General features: G+C 47.4%; 1 protein-coding gene across 3 annotated transcripts in view; it reads right to left on the reverse strand.

Moving 5' to 3' along the window:
- The window catches only part of LOC120996652 (nicotinamide N-methyltransferase-like), a 177,858-nt gene that overhangs the window by 5,352 nt on the left and 146,124 nt on the right, over positions 1 to 26,382 (reverse strand). For 2 of the 3 annotated variants that reach the window (XM_040426769.1, XM_040426762.1), the window contains exon 3: positions 5,028 to 5,235. In XM_040426769.1, coding sequence (XP_040282703.1) covers positions 5,028 to 5,235 — 208 coding nt within the window. The remainder of the gene's footprint in view (positions 1 to 5,027; positions 5,236 to 26,382) is intronic. The other variant, XM_040426778.1, reaches the window with a different exon arrangement.

Here is a 26,382-nt window from a genome sequence, read left to right on the forward strand (position 1 = left end):
TTGCGCAGTGCACACTTGATTTTATCGGATACTTGGTTGTGCAGGGAAGGCACGGCTCTCTTGGAGAAGTAGTGCCGGCTGGGAACAACATACTGTGGGACAGCAAGCGACATGAGCTGTTTGAAGCTGTCTGTCTCCACCAGCCTAAATGACAGCATTTCATAGGCCAGTAGTTTAGAAATGCTGGCATTGAGGGCCTGGGATCGAGGGTGGCTAGGTGGGAATTTACACTTTCTCTCAAATGTTTGTGAGATAAAGAGCTGAACGCTGCCGTGTGACATGGTTGAGATGCTTGGTGACGCAGGTGGTGGTGTTGGTGGTACATCCCATGTTTGCTGGGCGGCAAATGCCAACGTCCCTCCAGAGGCGGAGGAAGAGGCCGAGGCGGCGGCAGCAGCAGAAGAGGCCGAGGCGGCAGCAGCAGAAGAGGTAGCAGGGGGAGCCTGAGTGACTTCCTTGTTTTTAAGGTGTTTACTCCACTGCAGTTCATGCTTTGCATGCAGGTGCCTGGTCATGCAGGTTGTGCTAAGGTTCAGAACGTTAATGCCTCGCTTCAGGCTCTGATGGCACAGCGTGCAAACCACTCGGGTCTTGTCGTCAGCACATTGTTTGAAGAAGTGCCATGCAGGGAACTCCTTAAAGCTGCCTTTGGGGTGCTCGGTCCCAGATGGTGGCGTCAGTAGCAGGCGGAGTCTCTTGGCGACGGGTGTTCTGATTTTGCCCACTGCTCCCTCTTTGTCTTTTGCTACGCTGTTGGCTCGGTCTCACCACTGCCTCTTCCTCCGAACTGTGAAAGTCAGTGGCACGACCTTCATTCCATGTGGGGTCTAGGACCTCATCGTCCCCTGCATCGTCTTCCACCCAGTCTTGATCCCTGACCTCCTGTTCAGTCTGCACACTGCAGAAAGACGCACCAGTTGGCACCTGTGTTTCGTCATCATCAGAGACATGCTGAGGTGGTATTCCCATGTCCTCATCATCAGGAAACATAAGTGGTTGTGCGTTAGTGCATTCTATCTCTTCCACCCCTGGGGAAGGGCTAGGTGGATGCCCTTGGGAAACCCTGGAAGCAGAGACTTCAAACAGCATAAGAGACTGCTGCATAACTTGAGGCTCAGACAGTTTCCCTGATATGCATGGGGGTGATGTGACAGACTGATAGGCTTGGTTTTCATGCGCCATCTGTGCGCTTTCTGCAGAAGACTGGGTGGGAGATAATGTGAACGTGCTGGATGCACTGTCGGCCACCCAATTGACTAATGCCTGTACCTGCTCAGGCCTTACCATCCTTAGAACGGCATTGGGCCCCACCAAATATCCCTGTAAATTCTGGCGGCTACTGGGACCTGAGGTAGTTGGTACACTAGGACGTGTGGCTGTGGCAGAACGGCCACGTCCTCTCCCAGCACCAGAGGGTCCACTAACACCACCACGACCATGTCCACGTCCGCGTCTGCGTCCCTTACTAGATGTTTTCCTCATTGTTACCGTTCACCACAATAAGAAAAATATTATTCGGGCCAATGTATTGAATTAAAATTCAGGCCTTTTTTTACAGACACCTAACACTATCTGGCTATCTATTTAGGTACCGTATTACACTAATACAGGCACACCAGTAATGACAGATTTAGCTGAATTTAAATGTGAGGCCTATTTTTTAGGCGCTGTGTGACAGGTATACGTTTAATTACAGAATTAGACTTGTATCTGCACTGTAGCGTGTGTGTTAAGTTTTTCAGAATGACCCTATCAGCACCTTGAATCTAATATACCCTTTTAGGGATAGATTTAAAGTAGGTCTGATACAGCAGAAACCACTAATTTTGAGAATTGCAAATTGTTTTTCAACCCAGAACAAAAACTGTGCTTTTACGGTCACTAAAAATAACTTGACCAGCTAAAACAGTACTGATTTGGAGGAATATAAATGTGAGGCCTATTTTTTAGGCGCTGTGTGACAGGTATACGTTTAATCACAGAATTAGACTTGGATCTGCACTGTAGCGTGTGTGTTAAGTTTTTCAGAATGACCCTATCAGCACCTTGAATCTAATATACCCTTTTAGGGATAGATTTAAAGTAGGCCTGATACAGCAGAAACCACTAATTTTGAGAATTGCAAATTTGGGAATTGTTTTTCAACCCAGAACAAAAACTGTGCTTTTACGGTCACTAAAAATAACTTGACCAGCTAAAACAGTACTGATTTGGATGAATATAAATGTCAGGCCTATTTTTTAGGCGCTGGGTGACAGGCTCAACTTGACCCTGATGTAGTATATGGCCAAAAAATAACCACACTATTGATGGTTAAATGCACTTGGGTGAAATGCTCAGCCTGCACCTGATGTAGTATATGGCCAAAAAATAACCACACTATTGATGGTTAAATGCACTTGATGAAAGCTTGACCCTGATGTAGGATATAGCAAAAAATAACCACACTATTGATGGTTAAATGCACTTGGTGGTAGCTTGTGCTGGCGCACCACAAGCCACAAAATTGCCGCCGATCACCCCAGAAAAAAGTGACTGAAAAACGCTCTGGGCAGCCTAAAAACACTGAGCAATTGAATACAAGTAGTTCAATAATCCACAGCTGTAGATCGATCACTGAATGAAGTCTTTTGGAGGAGTTAATCTGCTTAATCTCGCCCTAACGTCGCAGCTGCAACCTCTCCCTTCGCTTGTATCAGCAGAGTGACGTGCAGCGCTACGTGACCCAAGCTTATATAGAGGCTGGGTCACATGCTGCACTGGCCAATCACAGCCATGCCAATAGTAGGCATGGCTGTGATGGCCTCTTGGGGCAAGTAGTATGACGCTTGTTGATTGGCTGCTTTGCAGCCTTTCAAAAAGCGCCAAGAAAGCGCCGAACACCGAACCCGAACCCGGACTTTTACGAAAATGTTCAGGTTCGGGTCCGTGTCACGGACACACCAAAATTCGGTACGAATATATATTTATACAGTTCGGGTTCGCTCATCCCTATTCACAACAAGATGTAAACCATTGGTGAGTCTCATAAACAGGAAGGCCAGAGTAGAGTTTGCCAAACGACATCTAAAAAAGCCTTCACAGTTCTGGAACAACATCCTATGGACAGATGAGACCAAGATCAACTTGTACCAGAGTGATGAGAAGAGAAAAGTATGGAGAAGGAAAGGAACTGCTCATGATCCTAAGCATACCACCTCATCAGTGAAGCATGGTGGTGGTAGTGTCATGGCGTGGGCATGTATGGCTGCCAATGGAACTGCTTCTCTTGTATTTATTGATGATGTGACTGCTGACAAAAGCAGCAGGATGAATTCTGAAGTGTTTCGGGGAATATTATCTGCTCATATTCAGCCAAATGCTTCAGAACTCATTGGACGGCGCTTCACAGTGCAGATGGACAATGACCCAAAGCATACTGCAAAAGCAACCAAAGAGTTTTTTAAGGGAAAGAAGTGGAATGTTATGCAATGGCCAAGTCAATCACCTGACCTGAATCCGATTGAGCATGCATTTCACTTGCTGAAGACAAAACTGAAGGGAAAATGCCCCAAGAACAAGCAGGAACCGAAGACAGTTGCAGTAGAAGCCTGGCAGAGCATCACCAGGGATGAAACCCAGCGTCTGATGATGTCTATGCGTTCCAGACTTCAGGCTGTAATTGACTGCAAAGGATTTCCAACCAAGTATTACAAAGTGAAGGCACATATGCAAGTGGGAGGCACATATGCAAACTGTTGTAATTCCTGCACCGTTCACCTGATTTGGATATAAATACCCTCAAATTAAAGCTGACAGTCTGCAGTTAAAGCACATCTTGTTTGTTTCATTTCAAATCCATTGTGGTGGTGTATAGAGCCAAAAATGTTAGAATTGTGTCGATGTCCCAATATTTATGGACCTGACTGTACATATGGCAAAATCTGATGGCAGAAACCCTTTAAATGGATACAGTTGCTGTAAAGTCATACAGTTGTTACAAATAAAGCAAATCTAGGTCTACACGTCTTCCCTGAAACCAGGCAGAAGCAAGCAGTATATAAGAGTGACAAATAATAAAGAGCAAGGATAGTGTGAAAATAACACATCCATTTGCTCTGATACATACAGTATCTAGGTTCAGACCCAGCTGTATAACATATATATATATGGAAGAGATCTAATAACAATATATAAAACAAACACAGAATAAATACTAATGCTTTGTATGGTTTTAAATATCGCATAAGGCTTTTCTTGTAAAGAATCACATAATTAACATTATAATAAAAGTTATTTTTTAAAGATGTACAAATAGGCCAAAAACAGAACTTTATAGCTTGGGCTATTGGATTTATGATTTAGATTTAGGTTTCTGGGCCAAAAAGGGTCACTATCTAGTGGGATGTTGTGGAGCTCACATTTTAAGGGAACGGAGCTCTGTGGAGCAGTGGAGTCCTTCTGCTAGTCTACTATATGATGTCTGATTTTCATTTTTTTACATTAGTCATGGGATAACCCCTTTAAATCTATTAAGGCTACTTTCACACTTACGTTGTTGTTTTCCGGTACTGAGATCCGGCAGAAGATCTCAGTACCGGAAAAAACGTTTCCTCATGCATTCCTCATGCATTCTCAATAGAATGCATGAGGAATGGAAAGAGATCTGTTCAGGGTGCATCAGGAAGTCTTTAGTTCTGGCAGCATTCCGTTTTGTGACCGGACAGAAAAATGCTGCATGCTGTGGAAAAAAATAATGATCCGGCACTGAAAACAATGTAAGTCAATAGTAATGGATCCGTTTTTTTAGGAGCCTAAAACAAAACGTATCAATTGACCTTTAATGTATTAAAAAATTAATTCGTTCTTTTCCGTTTTGATTTCACACAACCGCATCCTAACGGAACGGATTCATCCTGATGTGCAAAATCAAAATTAATCCGTTTAATTCCGGTATTGAGATCCTCTGCCCTATGTCAATACCGGAATTAACAATGCAAGTGTGAAAGTAGCCTAACTTGGTGTAAACTTAAGAAACACATCAGTACCTGTTTCCCTCCAGCTCACATACACGTTTGATGATGGGAGTCCAGTCAAAAGCATCTGGATCCTTGTTCAGCCATTTTTGAAATTCAGCGCGGTTTTGCTCGAGTAAATCTGAAACAATGATTTTATCAAACACTTCACAGGCTGAGAGGAGGTGATAAATGGAGGCTCCGGTGCCAAAATCAAGCAGAGTATCTCCTCTTACTCCACCTTGAAAGATAACATTTAAATATCAGGTTAGTAAGGTATATTATTAGGTGTCACAAATTACTGTCACAAACCATTCCTACATAGGTGCAGGGTGGCATGGAAGCAACTTTAAAGGGAACCTGTCATCAACTTTGAGCTGACCTCACTGAGGGCAGCATAAAATAGTGACAGAAATGCTGATTTCAGCGGTGTGTCACTCATGAGCTAAAAGCAAGTGGTTGCTTCTGCACTGTTACCCATCAATGATTAACAGTTCTCTCCTAGAGAGAAAACTCGGTATAAGACTGTCAGTCATCAGCAGGTGGCCAGGGAGAGCAGGACTTTATGAGTAGCCATGACTCTTCTCAGGTGGCCGTGACTCTTTTCCAGGCCCAGTCTGCAATAATTGTAATGTTGGTTCTCAGCAACCACTTACTTTTAACTTTTAAATGACAGACCGCTGAAATCAACTCACCTGTCTCTACTTTATACTGCCATTAGTGTGGGCAGCATAACGTTGATGACAGGTTCCCTTTAAGACTGGGTATGAGCGGACCCGTGTATGCTCAGGTTCGACCAAACTTGACCCCGCACCCGAACCCCATTGAAGTCAATGGGGACCTGAACTTTGGTGCTATAAAATGAATCAAAAAAATTCAGAAAGGGCTAGAGGGCTGCAAAAGAACCCAAAATGGGGGTTAAGAGCCGTACAATTGCCCTGCAAGCAAATGTGGATAGGGAAATGACTTAAAATAACATAGAATACATAAAAATAAAATAATCTTGAACCAGGAGGCGGAGGTCCAAGTGGAGTAGGAAGTTGAGGAGGTTGTGGATGTGGCAGTGTAGGTGGAAGAGGTGGAGGAGGATTTTTTATTTTATTTCTCTGTTAATTCTGTGTTTGACCTATAGCCATTTTTGGGTGTGGACGCCATACTTCTCTACTCTGCCAATACAAGAATAATAATAATAATCTTGAACCAGGAGGTAGACGTGGTGGTGTAGGTGGAAGAGGCGGGGGAGGAGGTAGCCAACACTGTTTTTGTGTTATGTTTTTTATGTTTTTATATTATATATTTTTGTTTTATTTGGGGAGGCCCCAAAACATTGGCAAATTGCAGAACAAACTGTGCTGGAGTATAACAACGGTTAGGTGTGGCCAGTATACAGGGAGTGCAGAATTATTAGGCAAGTTGTATTTTTGAGGATTAATTTTATTATTGAACAACAACCATGTTCTCAATGAACCCAAAAAACTCATTAATATCAAAGCTGAATATTTTTGGAAGTAGTTTTTAGTTTGTTTTTAGTTTTAGCTATTTTAGGGGGATATCCGTGTGTGCAGGTGACTATTACTGTGCATAATTATTAGGCAACCTAACAAAAAACAAATATATACCCATTTCAATTATTTATTTTTACCAGTGAAACCAATATAACATCTCAACATTCACAAATATACATTTCTGACATTCAAAAACAAAACAAAAACAAATCAGTGACCAATATAGCCACCTTTCTTTGCAAGGACACTCAAAAGCCTGCCATCCATGGATTCTGTCAGTGTTTTGATCTGTTCACCATCAACATTGCGTGCAGCAGCAACCACAGCCTCCCAGACACTGTTCAGAGAGGTGTACTGTTTTCCCTCCTTGTAAATCTCACATTTGATGATGGACCACAGGTTCTCAATGGGGTTCAGATCAGGTGAACAAGGAGGCCATGTCATTAGATTTTCTTCTTTTATACCCTTTCTTGCCAGCCACGCTGTGGAGTACTTGGACGCGTGTGATGGAGCATTGTCCTGCATGAAAATCATGTTTTTCTTGAAGGATGCAGACTTCTTCCTGTACCACTGCTTGAAGAAGGTGTCTTCCAGAAACTGGCAGTAGGACTGGGAGTTGAGCTTGACTCCATCCTCAACCCGAAAAGGCCCCACAAGCTCATCTTTGATGATACCAGCCCAAACCAGTACTCCACCTCCACCTTGCTGGCGTCTGAGTCGGACTGGAGCTCTCTGCCCTTTACCAATCCAGCCAAGGGCCCATCCATCTGGCCCATCAAGACTCACTCTCATTTCATCAGTCCATAAAACCTTAGAAAAATCAGTCTTGAGATATTTCTTGGCCCAGTCTTGACGTTTCAGCTTGTGTGTCTTGTTCAGTGGTGGTCGTCTTTCAGCCTTTCTTACCTTGGCCATGTCTCTGAGTATTGCACACCTTGTGCTTTTGGGCACTCCAGTGATGTTGCAGCTCTGAAATATGGCCAAACTGGTGGCAAGTGGCATCTTGGCAGCTGCACGCTTGACTTTTCTCAGTTCATGGGCAGTTATTTTGCGCCTTGGTTTTTCCACATGCTTCTTGCGACCCTGTTGACTATTTTGAATGAAACGCTTGATTGTTCGATGATCATGCTTCAGAAGCTTTGCAATTTTAAGAGTGCTGCATCCCTCTGCAAGATATCTCACTATTTTTGACTTTTCTGAGCCTGTCAAGTCCTTCTTTTGACCCATTTTGCCAAAGGAAAGGAAGTTGCCTAATAATTATGCACACCTAATATAGGGTGTTGATGTCATTAGACCACACCCCTTCTCATTACAGAGATGCACATCACCTAATATGCTTAATTGGTAGTAGGCTTTCGAGCCTATACAGCTTGGAGTAAGACAACATGCATAAAGAGGATGATGTGGTCAAAATACTCATTTGCCTAATAATTCTGCACGCAGTGTACTTCTCTACTCTGCCAAAGGTATGGACAAGTCCTGTGAGTGGGATCCATGCCTGGTTCATTTTAATGAACACAAGCTTGTCCTCGTTGGCTGTGGACAGTACCTCGGAACTGAAGCTGAGTTTGGTTTCATGTTTTAAAGTGGTTTTTCTCTTTCTCTCCAGTGTTTGGGGGATGGACAGCTGACCGCTTCCATAAAGCAGTGGAGAGATGCTCGGTGACATTGCTGGTGGTGGTGGTGCTGTCACATTCTCTCTTTGCGGGGTGCCAGGTGGCCCTGTTACTCCAGAGTTGGAGGAAGAGGCCAAGAGAGCAGCAGAGGAGGGAGCAGGAGGAGCCTCAGATCTTTTGTGTTTTTTCAGGTGTCTACTCCACTGTAGCTTGTACCAGTGCAGTTTCTAGGTAAAATTTCACTCAGGGCGAGTGTCAAAAAAATTCCCCCCCACCCCCATCAAAACTGCTCGATGAAATCATATCAGAAGAGTACTTGCAACCGTCTCACCATATTATTATTATTATTTTTTATGCTTAACACAAGATTTATTGAGAGCAAAAGAAAATCATAAATTACTGCTTAAACTGCTAAAAGTCGCAGGCAGAGTGGTACAGGAGAACTGCAGTATAAAGGAAGGCAATACCCTTAGAAGAGTAGTCATGAAACACAATCATCAACAATGTGCAAAACCCAAAAAACTGTCATGTTAGCATTTAATAACTAACTAAAACCCAATCACAGCAGGTCTCAACTAGCACACGCAAGTAAATGTACAAAAACCAAGTAACATATAAAACCAGATTCAAAGCATAGATGGCAAGGCGGATTACTGCATACTGTACATAAAATGTATGGAGGTTACACCATGCCGGACAATATAACCTCTGTGCCATGCTGTACAATAAACAGTATAACCCCTACACAGTGTAGAGGTATACTGTATATTGTGTGGGACAGTGTAGGCTATATGTGCATAACATAAACATATTCCACATGAAAACTTACAATTACTTGCCTTAGCCCTTGGGGATCTCGGACGCCACTTCAACACTTTGGCCGGGGGCTTGGTGGAGCTGATGTTGTGTTTTATCCTAATGAGAAAGATTTCATAATAAGGATTTGGAGAAAGGGCAGTGGGGTCGCAGACCAGGGAGAGGCTGATGCTGCTACTAGGGGGTCATACCATGGGGGAGTAATAAAGCCCACAATAATGCCCCCCAGTAGAAATAATTCTCCTTATAATGTGCAAAACATACCCCCTTGTAATGCCCCCAGTTGAGCTAATGTTCCCATAATGTGCCAATATAAAATACCCCTTCTCAGTGCCCCCCTTCCCCATAGTACCCACCATAATGTGTCCCAGTATAAAATACCCCTATACAGAGCCCCCCATATAAAATACCCCTTCTTTTTAGCCTTAGTAGATGCCCCTATGGTGCCACCCAATAATGTGCTAGTAATAAGTGCCCCAATAGATGCCCCCCAATCATGTGCCAGTAAGATATGCCCCCATAGATGCTCCCAATCATGTGCCAGTAATAAGAGCCCCCATAGATGCCCCCCAATCATGTGCCAGTAATAAGAGCCCCCCACCATCATGTGCCAGTAGCCCGAGTGCCTCCCTTCCATGTGCCAGTAGCCCCCTTATGTGCCAGTCACCCCCCCTATCATGTGCCAGTAGCCCCCTTATGTGCCAGTCACCCCCCTATCATGTGCCAGTCACCCCCATCATGTGCCAGTAGCCCCCTATCATGTGCCAGTTGCCCCCTTATGTGCCAGTAGCCCCCCCCCTCATGTGCCAGTAGCCTCCTATCATGTGCCAGTAGCCTCCTATCATGTGCCAGTAGCCCCCCCAGTGTGCCAGTATCAAGTGCCTCCCTCCTTCCTACCCACCCCCCATGTGCCAGTATCATAGTGCCATCTCCCCCCCCAATATGCCAGTATCAAGTGCCTCTCTCCTTCCCACCCCCCCATGTGCCAGTATCATAGTGCCATCTCCCCCGCCAATGTGCCAGTATTAAGTGCCTCCCTCCTTCCCCCCCATATGTGCCAGTATCATAGTGCCATCTTCCCCCACTCCCAATGTGCCAGTATCAAGTGCCTCTCTCTTTCCCACCCCCCCATGTGCCAGTATCATAGTGCCCCCCATGTGCCAGTATCAAGTGCCTCTCTCCTTCCCCCCATGCAGTGTCGGATTACAATAGGCACGTTCGGGTCGGCAGCCCCGGGCCCAGCACCGCTGGGGGGCCCAACGCTGACCCGAACGCCCACATACTGCTGCGGGGCACGGGAGCGCATAGCTCCCTGTCCCGTCCGCGATCACCGCCATAGGCTTCAGGCCTTAAAGGCCTGAGGCCTATGCGGTAGAGAAATCCCGGCGCAGGCGTGCGTGATGACGTCATCGCGCGCCTGTGCCGGGACGCAGCACTGTGACGCGCCTGACTCTGCGAGCAAGCGCCTGGCCCTGGACATACAGTAGGTGAGTATTTATCTTTTAATTTTTTTGTTCATTTTTTATTTTTTTTATTTCATGTGCCTACTGGGGGGGGGGGGGGGTCACACAGGAGGACATTGGGGGGGGGGGGGGAATGTGGGGCCTGTATGGGGCCAAACTATTATGGGAGGGAATGCTATGTGGGGGCAAATTGCTGTGTGGGGGCTAATTACTATGTGGGGGCTAATTACTATGTGGGGGCAGTGTGGGGGCTAATTACTATGTGGGGGCAGTGTGGGGGCTAATTACTATGTGGGGGCAGTGTAGGGGCTAATTACTATGTGGGGGCTAATTACTATGTGGGGTCAGTGTGGGGGCTAATTACTATGTGGGGGCTAATTACTATGTGGGGGCAGTGTGGGGGCTAATTACTATGTGGGGGCAGTGTGGGGGCTAATTACTATGTGGGGGCTTATTACTATGTGGGGGCTAATTACTATGTGGGGGCAGTGTGGGGGCTAATTACTATGTGGGGGCTAATTACTATGTGGGGGCAGTGTGGGGGCTAATTACTATGTGGGGGCAGTGTGGGGGCTAATTACTATGTGGGGGCTAATTACTATGTGGGGGCTAATTACTATGTGGGGGCAGTGTGGGGGCTAATTACTATGTGGGGGCTAATTACTATGGGGGGGCAGTGTGGGGGCTAATTACTATGTGGGGGCTAATTACTATGTGGGGGCTAATTACTATGTGGGGGCAGTGTGGGGGCAAATTGCAATTTGAGGGCAGTGTGGGGGCTAATTGCTGTGTGGGGGCAGTGTGGGGGCTAATTACTATGTGGGGGCTAATTACTATGTGGGGGCGGTGTGGGGGCTAATTACTATGTGGGGGCAGTGTGGGGGCTAATTACTATGTGGGGGCTAATTACTATGTGGGGGCTAATTACTATGTGGGGGCAGTGTGGGGGCAAATTGCAATGTGAGGGCAGTGTGGGGGAAAATTGCTGTGTGGGGGCTAATTGCTATGTGGGGCAGTGTGGGGGCTAATTACTATGTGGGGGCTAATTACTATGTGGGGGCAGTGTGTGTGGGCGAATTACTATGTTGGGGCAGTGTGGGGGCTAATTACTATGTGGGGGCAGTGTGGGGGCTAATTACTATGTGGGGGCAGTGTGGGGGCTAATTACTATGTGGGGGAAAATTGCAATATGAGGTCAGTGTGGGGGCAAATTGCAATGTGAGGGCAGTGTGGGGGCAAATTGCAATGTGAGGGCAGTGTGGGGGCAAATTGCAATGTGGGGGCAGTGTGGGGTAATTTCTATGTGGGGGCAAATTGCTATGAGGGCAGTGTGGGGGCAAATTGCTATGTGGGGGCGGTGTGGGGGCAAATTTCTATATGGGGGCAGTGTGGGGGAAACTATTGTGTGTGGGGAAATTGCTATGTGGGGACAAATTACTATATGGGGCAGTGTGGGGGCAAATTACTATGTGGGGGCAGTGTGGGGGAAATTGCAGTGTGGGGGAAATTGCAGTGTGGGGGAAATTGCCATGTGGGGTAATTTCTAGGTGGGGGCAAATTACTATGTGGGGCAAAATACTGTGTGGGGACAGTGTGTGCAAATTACTGTGTGGGGCAGTGTGGGCAAATTACTGTGTGGGGGCAGTGTGGTGGAAATTACTATGTGGGGGCAGTGTGGTGGAAATTACTATGTGGGGGCAGTGTAGAGCAAATTACTGTGTGGGGGGCAAACTACTATATACGGGCAGTTTGGGGGCAAATTACTATGGGGGATTACTATATGTGGGGGCAGTGTGGTGGAAATTACTATATAGGGGTGTTGCTATTGGGGAGGCACTGTAGGGGCAATTATATTATTTCTGGGGACACTATACAGGGATTATTGCCTGGAGCACAATAGAGGGTGTTATTATTACTCGGGGCACTCTAAGGGACATTATAGCTGCTGTAGACACTATAGGAACATTTGGCGTAATTTATCAAACTGGTGCAATGCAGAACTGGCTTAGTTGCCCATAGCAGCCAATCAGATTCCACCTTTCATATTTGACAGCTCTTTTGGAAATCCAGTTCTACTTTACACCAGTTTGATAAATTACCCCAATTATGTCTATTAGGGTCACTATTTTTTCAGCAGTATAGTACCTGGGGCATTGGGGGGCACAACGGGCACAGTATTGGGGGTGGCAGAATGACGCTGTGGGGACACCAGGATGAGGAGGTGGATGGAAAAATTGAGAAATCTAACGTGTCTGTGTTACAAACTGTAGAGACGAGATGTGGCTGAAAGAATTTGCCATGGTGGTCTGGGTCAAATGGAGGAGAAGAGGAAAGAGAAGATCTACATGACAGGAGATGTCACTGAATGTAAGAGGTATGTGGTGCTGTATTCTCCTCTATGTCTTTTTTATTACAATTATATGTATTTTAAATTTGGTGACAAAATTTTTCAGTTTAGGACCCAATTTGGGGTATTTTTTTTTAGTCTGAAGATGTCATATGGCCTAAGAAGAGACTGTGGCGCCCATGAAGCACCGCAGCCTCTTCATACAAAAAACAAAACAAAAAACTAAAATGAAGGAGGGGGGGGGGGCCCAAGTTTGGTAGACAGCCCCGGGCCTATCATGCACTTAATCCGCCCCTGCCCCCATGTGCCAGTATTAGGTGCCAACCCCCCTCCCCCCATGTGCCAGTATCAAGTGCCTCCCGCTCCCCCATGTGGCAGTAACAGTCGGGTATTTAAAAAAAAAAAAAAAACACTTATACTTACCTCCATGTCAGCGATGCGATGCAGGCCTCTTCCGGCCTGTATGTGCATATATGGAGTCAGTGCTTGTGTATTTCAGAAAAGTTTCTGCTGGGACTCGAACCCACAACCTTCTGTATCAGAGGCAAAGCACTTAACCACACAGCTATAAGAGCTGCATAGCCACTGACTGAAAAAATATGAGACTTCTACTGTAGACTCGTTTATAGCTTTGATAGATAGTGTACATCCATACACATGAAAGCTGCCCCAGCGCACTCAGCTCTGCTATATCTCTATATATGATAGCTGCCCCAGCACACCCAGCTCTGCTACATCTATACACATGACAGCTGGCCCAGCACACCCAGCTCTGCTACATCTATACACAAGACAGCTGCCCCAGCACACTCAGCTCTGATATATCTCTATATATCTATCTACTGTATAGTAATACTTAGAGATATATAGATATAGCAGAGCTGAGTGTGCAGTATTATAGTGCCATAGCACACTCAGCTCACTATGTCTCTATATATGACAGCTGCCCCAGCACACCCAGCCCTGCTACATCTATATACATGACAGCTGCCCCTGCACACTCAGCCTGCTATATCTCTATATATCTATCTACTGTATAGTAATACTTAGAGATATATAGATATAGCAGAGCTGAGTGTGCAGGGGCAGCTGTCATGTGTATTATATGTAGCAGAGCTGGGTGTGCTGGGGCAGCTATCATATATAGAGATATAGCAGAGCTAAGTGTGCTGGGGCAGCTGTCATATAGAGATATAACAGTGCTGGGTGTGTTGGGGCAGCTGTCATGTGTATAGATGTACAATGGCTATAACAGTCTACAGTAAAAGTCTCATATTTTTTCAGTCAGTGGCTATGCAGCTCTTCTAGCTGTGTGGGTAAGTGCTTTGCCTCTGATACAGAAGATTGTGGGTTTGAATCCCAGCAGACACATCTCTCTCTCTCTCATGAGAAGTGTGCAAGTTGTGACACAGGCAGGGTGCTTATAAAGTAGTATGGGTGCTGCTGGGAGGTGAGAGAAGGCCTCCGCTGTCCTGCATGTTGTTACAGTGTGTGGTGTTTGTGGCAGTCGCTACACCGGCCAAAGAGCTTCCACCTGGCCAGCCCAGTCCAAGAAACGGCCCTGGCTTGTACTTTGCATTTAGATGCCTGGTCATGCAGGTTGTGCTCAGGTTTAGAACATTTATGCCTCGCTTCAGGCTCTGACTGCACAGCGTGCAAACCACCCGTGTCTTGTCGTCAGCACATTGCCTAAAGAACTGCCACACCAGGGAACTCCATGGAGCTGGCTTTGGTGTGCTCTGTCCCTCGAAGCGATGGGCAGTAGCAGGCGTACTGGCTAGGGGTCAGCCACTGTGGTTTTGTACCCTGCTCCCTCTTGTGCTGGTGCTGCGGGACCACCTAATCTTCCTCTGAACTGCACACATCACTCGGATTACCTTGATTCCATGTGGGATCTAGGACCTCATCATTTTCCTGCCCTCATTGCCGGTCTGCACACTGCAAAAAACCCAAGCAGTTGATGTAGTGTCTCACTAGGTAAAGGTGGCACTACACGAGGGCTAATATGACCATTGTAATGTATATGATGTTTTATGTGCATTTTCCTGTTTATCTGTGTACCAGGCCTGTTAGGGTGTAATTCCTCCTCCAAGACAGTAGAGGAAGCTAGGGAACCCCTAATATATATAGTTAGGCCCAGACAGAAAAAGAGTAGTGTAGTCCAGGAGGCTAGTGAGTGCAGTATAGCCTGCCTGAGGTTCTTGAGCCAGAGTTAGCTCAGAAGTTTGTTACCAGGGGAAGAGTTACCTCCTAAGAAACCTGCAGTTCCTACAAAGTAAAGTACAGAGCAGAGCAGAAGTGTTTCCAGCCAGACAAGAGAGCTGAAGGGAAGAAGAGTCTATTTAATGCAAGGAGATATATACCTGAGGAAGTTACTTTACCAAGGATAAAGCCACCAATAGGGCATACGGGCCTTGGGATCAAGACAGACAGGAGTTCTGAGCAGGGGCATACACAGAAATCACTGGGCCCCATAGCAAGAGTCTGAATTGGGCCCCCAACCCCGCCCACTACCCACCCCTGGCCCATCCCACCTCCTGGCTCCTCCCCTGCCACACCCCCATTTGCCAATAAAAAAATGTATACATATTCTACTGAAACCGTTAGAAACCTTTAAGAAATAGGTGCTGAATTCAGGTGCTTATAGCGCTTTATAATCCGTACTCTCTCTGTATGGGAGTAAGGATCTCAGCCATGTACAGCACACATCACTGCTCCTGCCTGTCTGCTTTGGTAAAGTCGGGCATAAATGGGCGATGTCAGGCTTTAGCAGAGTGGGCACAGGGCGCCATATGTATGCGAGCACAACTGAACGAGTGCAGGGAAGGAGCCCGCATTTATATCACTCCTCCTGCCTGTGCCCACTGCGGTAAAGCCTGACACAGCTTTGTTACCAGCGCCATTTTTTCATCACTTCTCTCACCCCAAAAAATGTAATAAAATGTGATTTAAAAAGTCACACACACTCCAAAAGGGTATCAATAAAAACTACAGTTCATCCCACAAAAAATGAGCCCCCACACAGCTCAGTAGATCATATAACTATAAAAAAGTTATGGGGGTCAGAATATGGTGATGTAAAAAAGTAAATTTTTTTTTTTTTATCAAAGTATTAATGTATTTTTACACTATTTAGACATAAAAAACCTATACATATGTGGTATCGTTGTAATCGTACTGACCCAGAGAATGAAGGGCACAGGTCAGTTTTGCCACAAAGGTAAAGCTGTAGGAACAAAACCCCTAAAAAGGTGAAAGATTGTGGGGTTTTCCCACAAAAAAAAGTTATGGCTCAAGGAAGATAGGGAAGGAAAAATAAAATGCAAAAATGAAAAAACCTCTGGTATCCTAAGGGTTAAAGGGGCTATCTAATCCCTATTATGCCCCCCAAATTGCCCAGGCACCGCATACAGTTAATACTTATGCCCAATGGGGGGGTGCAGACAATAGCAGGCTGCGTCGGAAATGAGCCTCCCTAGCGTCACCCGCGATGCTAGGGAGGCTCGTTCCCATTGTGGCCTGCTATTGGCTGCTCCCCCCTATGTCGCTGGATGTATTAATCTGCGTGACGGGAGGGAGGCAGTGGCGGCTGTGTGGGCATCAGGAGCAATGCGGGTGCTGGGGAATGAGGTAAGTAAGGTGCCTGGCCCCGAGCATTTTGGGGGGCATTATAGGGGTTGGATAACCCCTTTAACTCATTGCTGCTGATGCTAAGTGTGCACATAGCCTCCAATCATATTCTCCCCCCGCCCCTGCAAGGTGACTGATATGCTGGGGGGCCCTGTAGGATCAAAGAGGACTCAGGAGGACAGTGTGCTTCCCCCCTCTTCTCCCCGGGGAGTGAGGGGGGGGGAGTAGGAGGAAAGCACACTGTCCTCCTGAGTCCTCTATGATCCTACAGGGCCCCCTTCCCCCCAAACCCCACTGCTTGCTGCTGCCCTCCCCTATCAAGAATACCCATATCCAACCAATAGCATATATGAGCTTTATATTAAGTCTGCTGCTGTCCTCTTACTGTGGCACACTTCTGTGTTCACTGACCAGTCCTTCAGTATGGGCCAGGGGTGTGGGGCACTCACTGGCTGATGACTGTCTTGAGGGCGGGCGGCAGATGGCGGGCAGCACGTGAGTGCAGAGGATAACTCTGCCACGCCGGGTGCACTCCTCTATTAGGGTGACCAGACGTCAGTTTTTTAGACTCCTGGTCCTCCGTCCGGAACAAGGCCAGGACGGACGGCCAGAAGTCCTCCTTTTTTGTGGTCATCAGCGACTCTAAACTCGACGAGTCCGGGGCACTTTAAGGATCACTCACATCACGGCGTAGAGCGCACCGACATCAGTCGCACGTCCGGCAGCTCCTGCATCGCACCAGTCAATTCTGGTTTGTGCAGGCGCGGCCACGCAGGAAGTGGAGGAACAGACTCTGAGGAGCGCAGCTGCGCTGAGGTACTCCCTGGTCTGTGCTGTGGGCCGTCGGGGATTGCTCAAAGGGGGGAAGGGCAGGCGCTGGTAATTTTGAAAGGGGTTAATAATACCTACTGTGTGGGTCCTGGGAACAGCTGAAAGGGGGAAATAAATAAGTGTGAAGAGGGGACTGAAAGGGGTTAAATACTGTGAATGAGGGACTGCTGAAAAGGGTTTATGTGAAGGCCCTTCACACTTTCACAGTATTTATTAACCCCTTTCAGCAGTTCCCCATTCACAGTATTTATTAAGCCCTCAGGGGACTGCTGAAAAGGGTTAATAAATACTGTGAATAGGGTACTGCTGAAAGGGGTTACCGTTAATAACTACTACTGTCCCTCCAGGACACCCATGACCCCTCCACAAGTTCTTACCTCTCCTCCGCCGTTTCCCGGTAGGCGATGGGTGCGTGGCTTCGAGAAGGTGGGCGTGGTTTGTAAGTTTTGGGGGCGTGGCCGGCGAGATCCGTGAAGCCAGTGGCCACCCTAGTCTCTATGTGTGCCTGGCTGCGCTGCGCCTGCTGCCTGATACACTGGCCAATCAGCAGCAGCAGGATCCTTGCCTGGGAGGGAGATGCAGCCCGAACAATGGGTGGGGTTGGAGCCGGAGGGAGAAGTTCAAGAATGCCGCCTGAAACTATGAATAAACTGTCACTGTCTTGTGCAGAGTAGGGTCGGAGCCTTTCATGCGCTCCGGGCCCCCCTGTGCCGCGGGCCCCATAGCAACGGCGTGGTCTGCCTATATTGGCAGTACGCCACTGGTTCTGAGGAATAGTGCACAGGATTTCTGAGGAAAAGGTGCAGCCTGATCTGTGAGTGTATTTAACCCTCTGAGTATCTTGCAAGAACATTGTGCCTGCCATTTATAAAAGCCTTCTTGTGATTTGCTTCTGTCATATGGACCTGAACCTAAAAGAACTGTAAATAGTTAACCGTTTCCAGTAAAAAAAGTTTTGGTTCACTACAAACTGTGTTCCTCAGTTCTTACTACTATAAATCGGTGTTCCACCGTTACAGGCACTGGCGTCACGAATCTTAAAGGGATCTTGCCACTGGCACATTAAAACCTGCAACACCCAGGGCACCTCACCTACCACCGGCCTGGTCCCTATATACAGAGAGTGCCCCAGAGGACTACTGTGCCAGCCTCTCCATCACTGCTGTACGCCTGCCCAGGGTCATCCTATAAACTGTGAGTAACCAAGAGCAACCCTCGTCTGCCGCGCCTACCTCCTGACGCTGTGCGTGGGACCTCCGCACGACGTAATCACATGCCTCGCGAGATTTGGACCGAGCATCGACGGAGTAAGTAAAAACTTTCGTATTCACTGGCCTCTTTATATATCAGCACCGGGGAGGTTCTATCCTTGCAAAGAGACTGGGGGAGGTCCCTCATTATCAGCAAAAGACTTAACCCGGGGGGGAAGTACGCCCAACTTAGATCCGACCTGCTCCGTCACTCCTTAAAGGGTCATACCCACTCCGTAGGTGCCCTTAGCAACGTTTAAGCAAGCAAAGGCCAGCGTGTGTCTGCCTATAATCCTGGCCACCAGAGACCACACAATGTCCGCACCTAAAGAAGCGGAGCGGGTGGTCCCCGATGTGCCTCCTGAAATGCACGCCACTGATAACAGGGCGCCCGCCACTGCGGCAGCATCTAGCCTGATGCCACTGACCATGCCATATTATTTCGGGGCCCCCTGGTTCCCGCAATATTCCAGGGAAAGCCACAAGCTAAAAGACTTTAGGGACCAGATACTGGCCTTGTTTCGGCTCTACCCCATCTCCACTGAGCAACAAATGGAGATCCTCTTAGCACAGTTAGAAGGGGCCGTCCGCAGGAAAGTCATGTCTTGGCCCAGCTCTGAAAAGAATAGCCTGGAACAGATCTTTGATCGCCTCGGCACCACGTTTGAGGCCAGAACGGTGTCTGAAGTTAAGATGCGATTTTTCAGCAGGAAACAACAGCCTGGTGAGTCACTCCGTGATTTTGCTTTGTCCCTGCAAGAGACCCTGAGGGCTGTGGGGAGGCTGAGGACCAGGACCGGACTCTAAGAGAGCAGTTCCTTGCGGGTGTAAACACTGAGCATTTAAAGGACCAGCTGAGGATGCTGTCGGCCCAACACCCCAATTGTGCGTTTTTGGACTTTAAGGAGCTGGCCATCAGTATCTTAGGCTAAAACCCGCCCACGGGGCCAGCGGCCTCCCTTGAACCTCAGGCCTGTCAGTCAAAAACTGTTAATGTGAGACCGGCTGGAGCCAGTCAAGCCACCCAGGCTCCAGTAACAGATGTGGTGGCGGCATTGATGGAGCAAGTTAACCATCTCACTAAAAGCCTGGAAAAGGTGTGCAGGAAAATAGAGGAATGGGAAAGACCATTGTTCTTGGAAGACGAGAGCCCCTTACCTCAAAGACTCCTCCCACCTGCATATAAGGAGGTATACTCCAAAGAACCGGATGGACGACCGAATTACCGGTCTAAGAACCGCAAGCAACCCGTCCGCCACTATTGTAAAAAATATGGACATACTGAATCAACGTGTTGGCAGTTAAACGGGCCACCCCCGAGGCCGAGGACCGCCCCTCGGGAGGTAGAACAGTAGGTCCAAAGGATCCAATTTGGATGCCTAGATACGTAGGATCTCGTCCAAAGATTAACATAAGCATCAACGGGATACCTTTTGAAGCCCTGCTGGATACTGGGTCTCAGGTCACCACCATCCAATGACCCGCCTTTGATAAATTCTGGGATTCAAGTCTCCTCACCCAGCCACCAGAATCCTGGCTGGATATTATTGCCAGCAACGGCAAGCCGGTGAAAGTTCATGGGTACTGGGAACCTACCCTTCAGGTGGGAGAAGCCACCTTACCACAGCAAGGTGTGATTGTGGTGCAAGCCGGAGATAAAGGGGGACACCCGTGATCCTAGGGACTAATGTCTTTAAAAATTGTTACTCCGAGGTGCTGGAGGCATTGAACCAATCCATACCTTCAGCTTCACCTGCTTCCAAAAGAGTCATTCAAAAGACTATCAGTGTGCTGTGTGCTCGGCAAAGATTCGCAAATGGAAAAGGAGAAATCTGTACTGCCCGGATCCGGGATAACCGACCGGTAATCCTGCCACCGAATTCCCAGATCATCTTATGGTGCCGCGCTGTGCTAGGGATCCAGGGCCTGGACTATCAAGCCCTAGTGGGGCCTATCCAAATTGAGAATCATCCCTTTGTGCGAGCAGCCAAGAGCCTGGTGACCGTATCCCAAGGTAAAGTGCCTGTCCGTTTGATTAATTTTGGTGATCACCCTTTTACTCTCTCTAAGCACTGCCCCGTTGCTCAGCTTTTCCAGGTATCCTTCCAGGATGTTATCCGTCTGCCTGCCACTGAGACGTTCCAGACCGCACAGAGCAGCAGCGCACCTGTCAGCGCCTCTTCGGTATCCTGGTGGGAGGAACTTCATGTGGGGAACGAATCCACGCCGAAGGAGCAAAGAGAGGGAGTCCTGAGTCTGGTGAAAGAGCACCACGAGGCCTTCAGCAAGCATTCCACGGACTACGGAGAGGTCAGTGTAATCAAACACACCATACCTACTGGCTCTCATTCTCCTATTAAGGAGAGATACAGACCCATACCGCCTACTTCCTATCAGTCCGTGAAAGAGATGATACAGGAAATGAAAGACTCTAACATAATCCGGGACAGTCATAGTCCCTGGGCTGCGCCCCTAGTTCTTGTTCGAAAAAAAGATGGCAGCATTAGGTTCTGTGTGGACTATAGGAAAATCAATCAAATCACTCATAAAGATGCTTATCCGTTGCCACGCATTGAAGAGTCCTTGACTGCCCTGGGGTCATCAGCCTACTTTACCTATGGCCCCAGAAGATCGGGAGAAGACCGCTTTCACTACGCCTATGGGTCTGTTTGAATTTAATTATATGCCTTTCGAACTGTGTAACGCTCCAGGGACGTTCCAGCGGTTGATGGAGCGTTGTTTGGGCCATAGGAACTTTGAGACTGTACTGCTATACTTGGATGACGTCATTATCTACTCCAAGACGTATGAGTATCATTTAAAACACCTGACTGAAGTGTTTTAAGTCCTTGTTAAATATGGCCTTAAAATCAAGCCGTCCAAGTGCCATCTGCTGAAACCAGCAGTAAAGTACCTAGGGCACGTTGTTAGTGCCGAAGGAGTCCAGCCTGATCCTGATAAACTTGCTGCTGTCCGTAATTGGCCTACTCCCACCACCGTGAATGAGGTGAGAAGTTTCCTCAGCTTTGCAGGATATTATAGACGCTTCATCCCGCATTTTGCACAAATTGCGGATCCGATCCAGGAACTCCTAAGGGGGCATCCCAAGAAGAGTCCAAAGACTCCTATCCCTGTTGAATGGAATGAAGAATGGGAGATTGCCTTCCAGCTCCTAAAGAAGAAGCTGACTGAACCCCCTGTCCTGGGTTACCCGGATTATCAGAAGCCGTTTCACCTCTACACGGATGCCAGTAAAAGAGACCTCGGAGCCGTGTTGGCTCAGGTGCAAGACAACAAAGAGAGGGTGATTGCCTACGCCAGCAGATCCCTGAGGGGAGCTGAGAAAAACGATCAGAATTATAGTTCCTTCAAGCTGGAGTTCCTTGCCTTAGTGTGGGCTGTGATTGAAAAATTCAAAGACTATCTTGCTGCCACTCCATTTGTCGCCTTCATCTGAATACCGCCAAGTTAGGGGCGCTGGAGCAAAGATGGGCCTCCCGCCTTGCCCACTATGACTTCACTGTGAAATACCGGGCAGGCCGCTCCAATGATAATGCTGATGCCCTGTCTCGGCTCCCCACTACAGAAGCACCAGATGAACCTAAGGATGCCTGGGAAGAAGTGGAGATGCCGGCGTTTTACAACAAATTTGCTCAGCAAGATAATGTTCGCACTGAAAATCACTCAGCTGCTGATCCCTCTTCATCAAATATTCCTGAGTCCAGGGGCGAACAAGAAAGGTGGATTAAGCTCCAGTCAGAAAGTAGAGTCCTCGGTGAACTGCTCGACTTCCTTACTAGTGGGAGAACTCCTGAGAGAGTCCGCAGGAAGAGTGCAGACCCAGAACTATTGAGACTGTGGAGACATCTCCACCAACTCTTCCTTCAAAAAGGCCTTTTGCTTAGAAGGAGCCTGGATCCAGTGTCCTGCGATAGGGTATACCAGATCCTCATACCACGTTGAGACGCCATCTGGTGTTAGAGATGTATCATAACCGGTCCGGACACTTCGGCGTGCAGAAAATTGAGGCTACCATTCGCAGGAGGTTCTATTGGATCGGGATGAGAGAAAACATTGAGAAATGGTTCCGGGAATGTACTGCCTGTGCCATGGGGAGAAGTGAACGCCATGACCAGAGGGCGCCTCTCCATCCTATCGTGAGTAAAACTCCCTTAGAACTTGTTGCCATTGATCATGTGAAGTTGGAGCCAAGTCGCTCAGGGTATACTTATGCCATGACCATTATTGATCACTTCACTAAGTTTGTCGTAGCAGTGCCTGTGAAAGACCTGACAGCCAAGACTGCGGCGGAGGCGTTCTGGAAGCATTTCCTCCTGCCCTACGGCTGCCCAGAGAGGATCCTCACCGACCAGGGGTCTGCGTTTGAATCACAGTTGTTCCAAGAGATGTGCCTGCCACATAATTGCCAGAAAGTCCAGACCACCGCCTATCATCCGCAAGGTAACGGACTCTGTGAAAAGATGAATCAAACTCTCATTGAAATGCTGAGAGCAGTACCCCCTGAGACAAGGGGTAATTGGCCTACTCTGCTGCCACAACTCATGTATACCTATAACAATACAATTCCCTGCTCCACCGGGTACACACCCTTCTATCTGATGTTCGTCCGTCAAGGGAGGCTACCTGCTGACCACTCCCTGGATGTACAGGTGCCTGATGTCATCAATCCACTACCAAAGACTGATTGGGTGGTGGAGCATCAAAGACGTCTCCTTAATGCTAAGGAGATTGTTCAGGAGTGCATGGAAAGTGCCCGAGAGCGACAGCAGAGAGACTATGACCTGGCTGCTCATGCGGAACCTCTAGCTTTATGAGACATGGTGTGGTTGAAAAATAACCACCGAACCAGTAAATTGGACAGTAAGTGGGAAAGGACTCCCTACATCATTTCTGCTATCCCTAATGCTGAGGCCCACATTTATCAAATTTCCAGAGAAGATAAAGGCTCCCAAATTGTACACAGGAATCGTTTAAAGCCCTGCATAGAAGGAGAAATTGCAGCAGAGGACATTGAGCCGGAGTCTCCTGAGCCCGAGTTGCCAGCCCAACCTGCTGATCCTATGCAGGCTGTTGAGAACCTGATACATGACAAAGAGCCACTTCATTGATTTCTCACCCCCTGGTTGAACTTGGTGGTACCAGCTCCAGTTCCTGCTAGTCCTGAACCCCAGGAGGACTTATCCCAGAATGTACCTGAAAGAGCTCCAGAACCTGTGGACTCCTCTGACCCTCCTGAACCAAGGAAGGAAGAACCCCTGCCAGTAAGAAGGTCCACACGGTCTACTAAGGGGCACCCACTTGTGAGATCCGGAGACTACCTTATGGACCCGAGTAGCCCCTCCCGGGAAACCCCTGTTTAACTGTCTACAAGACCCGGGTACGGACTCATTTTGTTCTTCTGAGCCTCCAGGAACTTATATTATTGTTGCATCTTATTATTATGGACTTTCCTGGTTATCCTTGATACGCTGCACCAGGTCAGCGCCCCTGTTCCCTATACTATCCTGAGTGAAGAGAACGACGCCCCTTTTCACCACACTTGCCAGCGGAGCTGCCTGATATATATATGTATTGCAAATGTAGATGTGTGTTGCTGCTTTGCACTTTTTGTCTTTCAGGTTGCAGTTTCCAGCTGGGCGGGCCCCTTATGTTGCGCCGAGGACGGTCAACATTAAAGCAACGGAGTATGTAGTGTCCCACTAGGTAAAGGTGGGCACTACACAAGGGCTAATATGACCATTGTAATGTATATGATGTTTTATGTGCATTTTCCTGTTTATCTGTGTACCAGGCCTGTTAGGGTGTAATTCTCCTCCAAGACAGTAGAGGGAGCTAGGGAACCCCTAATATATATATAGTTAGGCCCAGACAGGAAAAGAGTAGTGTAGTCCAGGAGGCTAGTGTGTGCAGTATAGCCTGCCTGAGGTTCTTGAGCCAAAGTTAGCTCAGAAGTTTGTTATCAGGGGAAGAGTTACCTCCTGAGAAACCTGCAGTTCCTACAAAGTACAGTACAGAGCAGAGCAGAAGTGTTTCCAGCCAGACAAGAGAGCTGAAGGGCAGAAGAGTCTATTTAATGCAAGGAGATATATACCTGAGGAAGTTTCTTTACCAAGGATAAAGCCACTAATAGGGCATACGGGCCTTGGGATCAAGACAGACAGGAGTTCTGAGGAATAGTGCACAGGATTTCTGAGAAAAAGGTGCAGCCTGATCTGTGAGTGTATTTAACCCTCTGAGTATCTTGCAAGAACATTGTGCCTGCCATTTATAAAAGCCTGCTTGTGATTTGCTTCTGTCATATGGAGCTGAACCTAAAAGAACTGTAAATAGTTAACCGTGTCCAGTAAAGAAAGTTTTGGTTCACTACAAACTGTGTTCCTCAGTTCTTACTACTATAAATCGGTGTGCCACCATTACAGGCACTGGCGTCACGAATCTAAAGGGATCTTGCCACTGGCACATTAAAACCTGCAACACCCAGGGCAACTCACCTACCACCGGCCTGGTCCCTATATACAGAGAGTGCCCCAGAGGACTACTGTGCCAGCCTCTCCATCACTGCTGTATGCCTGCCCAGGGTCATCCTATAAACTGTGAGTAACCAAGAGCAACCCTCGTCTGCCTAAGTAACTGCAACCTCACTATCGCAATACCCTGCAGGGCTGCGTACTGCATTGACACCTGTGTTTCATCATCATCATCAGAGACGTGCTGCGGTGCTCTTCCAACGTACTCATCCTCAAACATAAGTGGTTGGGCATTAATGCATCAGTGCACTCAATCTCTTCCACTTCTGGGACAGGGCTAGGTGGATGGCCCACGGAACCCCCGCCAGCAGAGTCATCAAAAAGCATAAGTGACTGCTTTATGACTTAGGGCTCAGACTGCTTGCTTTCCAAGTGGTACCTTGGAACTGAACCCGACTTTGGGGAAATGTTTTTTTACAGTACAAATTAGTTTATGAAGTTACTTTGCGAAGTCTCGCGAGACTTCGAGAAGCAATAACTTCGGCTCATCAGAGCCAATACATTCTAATACTGTACGGAGCTCCTGCTCCGAACAGTATTAGAACAAAGTTTTATGCGAATCGACTTTGAATGTTTCATCTGAAGTCGATTTGCTCATCCTTAGTCACAAGTTAACTCTAGGTACATTACTAGCTACAGTATGAGACCTAGATATCCCAACTTCAACGCTGGGTTTCTGTGGTATTGGATGACCAAGCATGTCAATGTTAGTTGCTTATGGACTTTACCTCATTCTAATCCTGCCTGTAACGATATCACCTCTGTGTACAGATAAGACAGGATCCATCATTCACATTAGGTGATTGTCAAAGCTTGTCTATTCTTTCCTTGTACAATGACCTCTGCACATAAAATTGTGCGAGACGGGAAAAATAATCCTGGTCATGAGTGGAGTAAAAATAAGACTGTTTATGCTCCTAATTCAGGTTCAGAAAACTTAGACTTACAACTCGAAATAGGCACAACAGGCACAAATGCTTCCAAAAAGGTGCAAATCAGTTGGTAAATGAGACTTAAAAAATAAGACAGAAGCAGGCTTAAAATGGCCGATGTGCCCCAATGTCTCCCTGGTCTGCTGTTTAGATCTGTGGGAGGTGTGCCTGGGAAATCTCTCCCTTCTGTCTCCAGGAAAGCTGGGTGCTTGCCATCCTGACCAGAGTGTTTGTACTTCTGCCCTGACCTGTGTGGTCAGCCTGATTGTTCATTAATGTCACATTCGTCTGTGATGTATGATACGTTTTCGTTGTGCCCTTGGTAATGTCCTGGTCTGCCTGGGAACGCCATACTGTCTCTGATCTGCATGGGTTACGGTTTATGCTTTGTTTCTGATTCTGTGTCTTTGTGCTGATCTTGTTTTCCTGTTTCATGTCTGTTTGGTATGC

Source organism: Bufo bufo, chromosome 1 (genome assembly GCF_905171765.1).
Source record: "Bufo bufo chromosome 1, aBufBuf1.1, whole genome shotgun sequence".
NCBI lineage: Eukaryota > Metazoa > Chordata > Amphibia > Anura > Bufonidae > Bufo > Bufo bufo.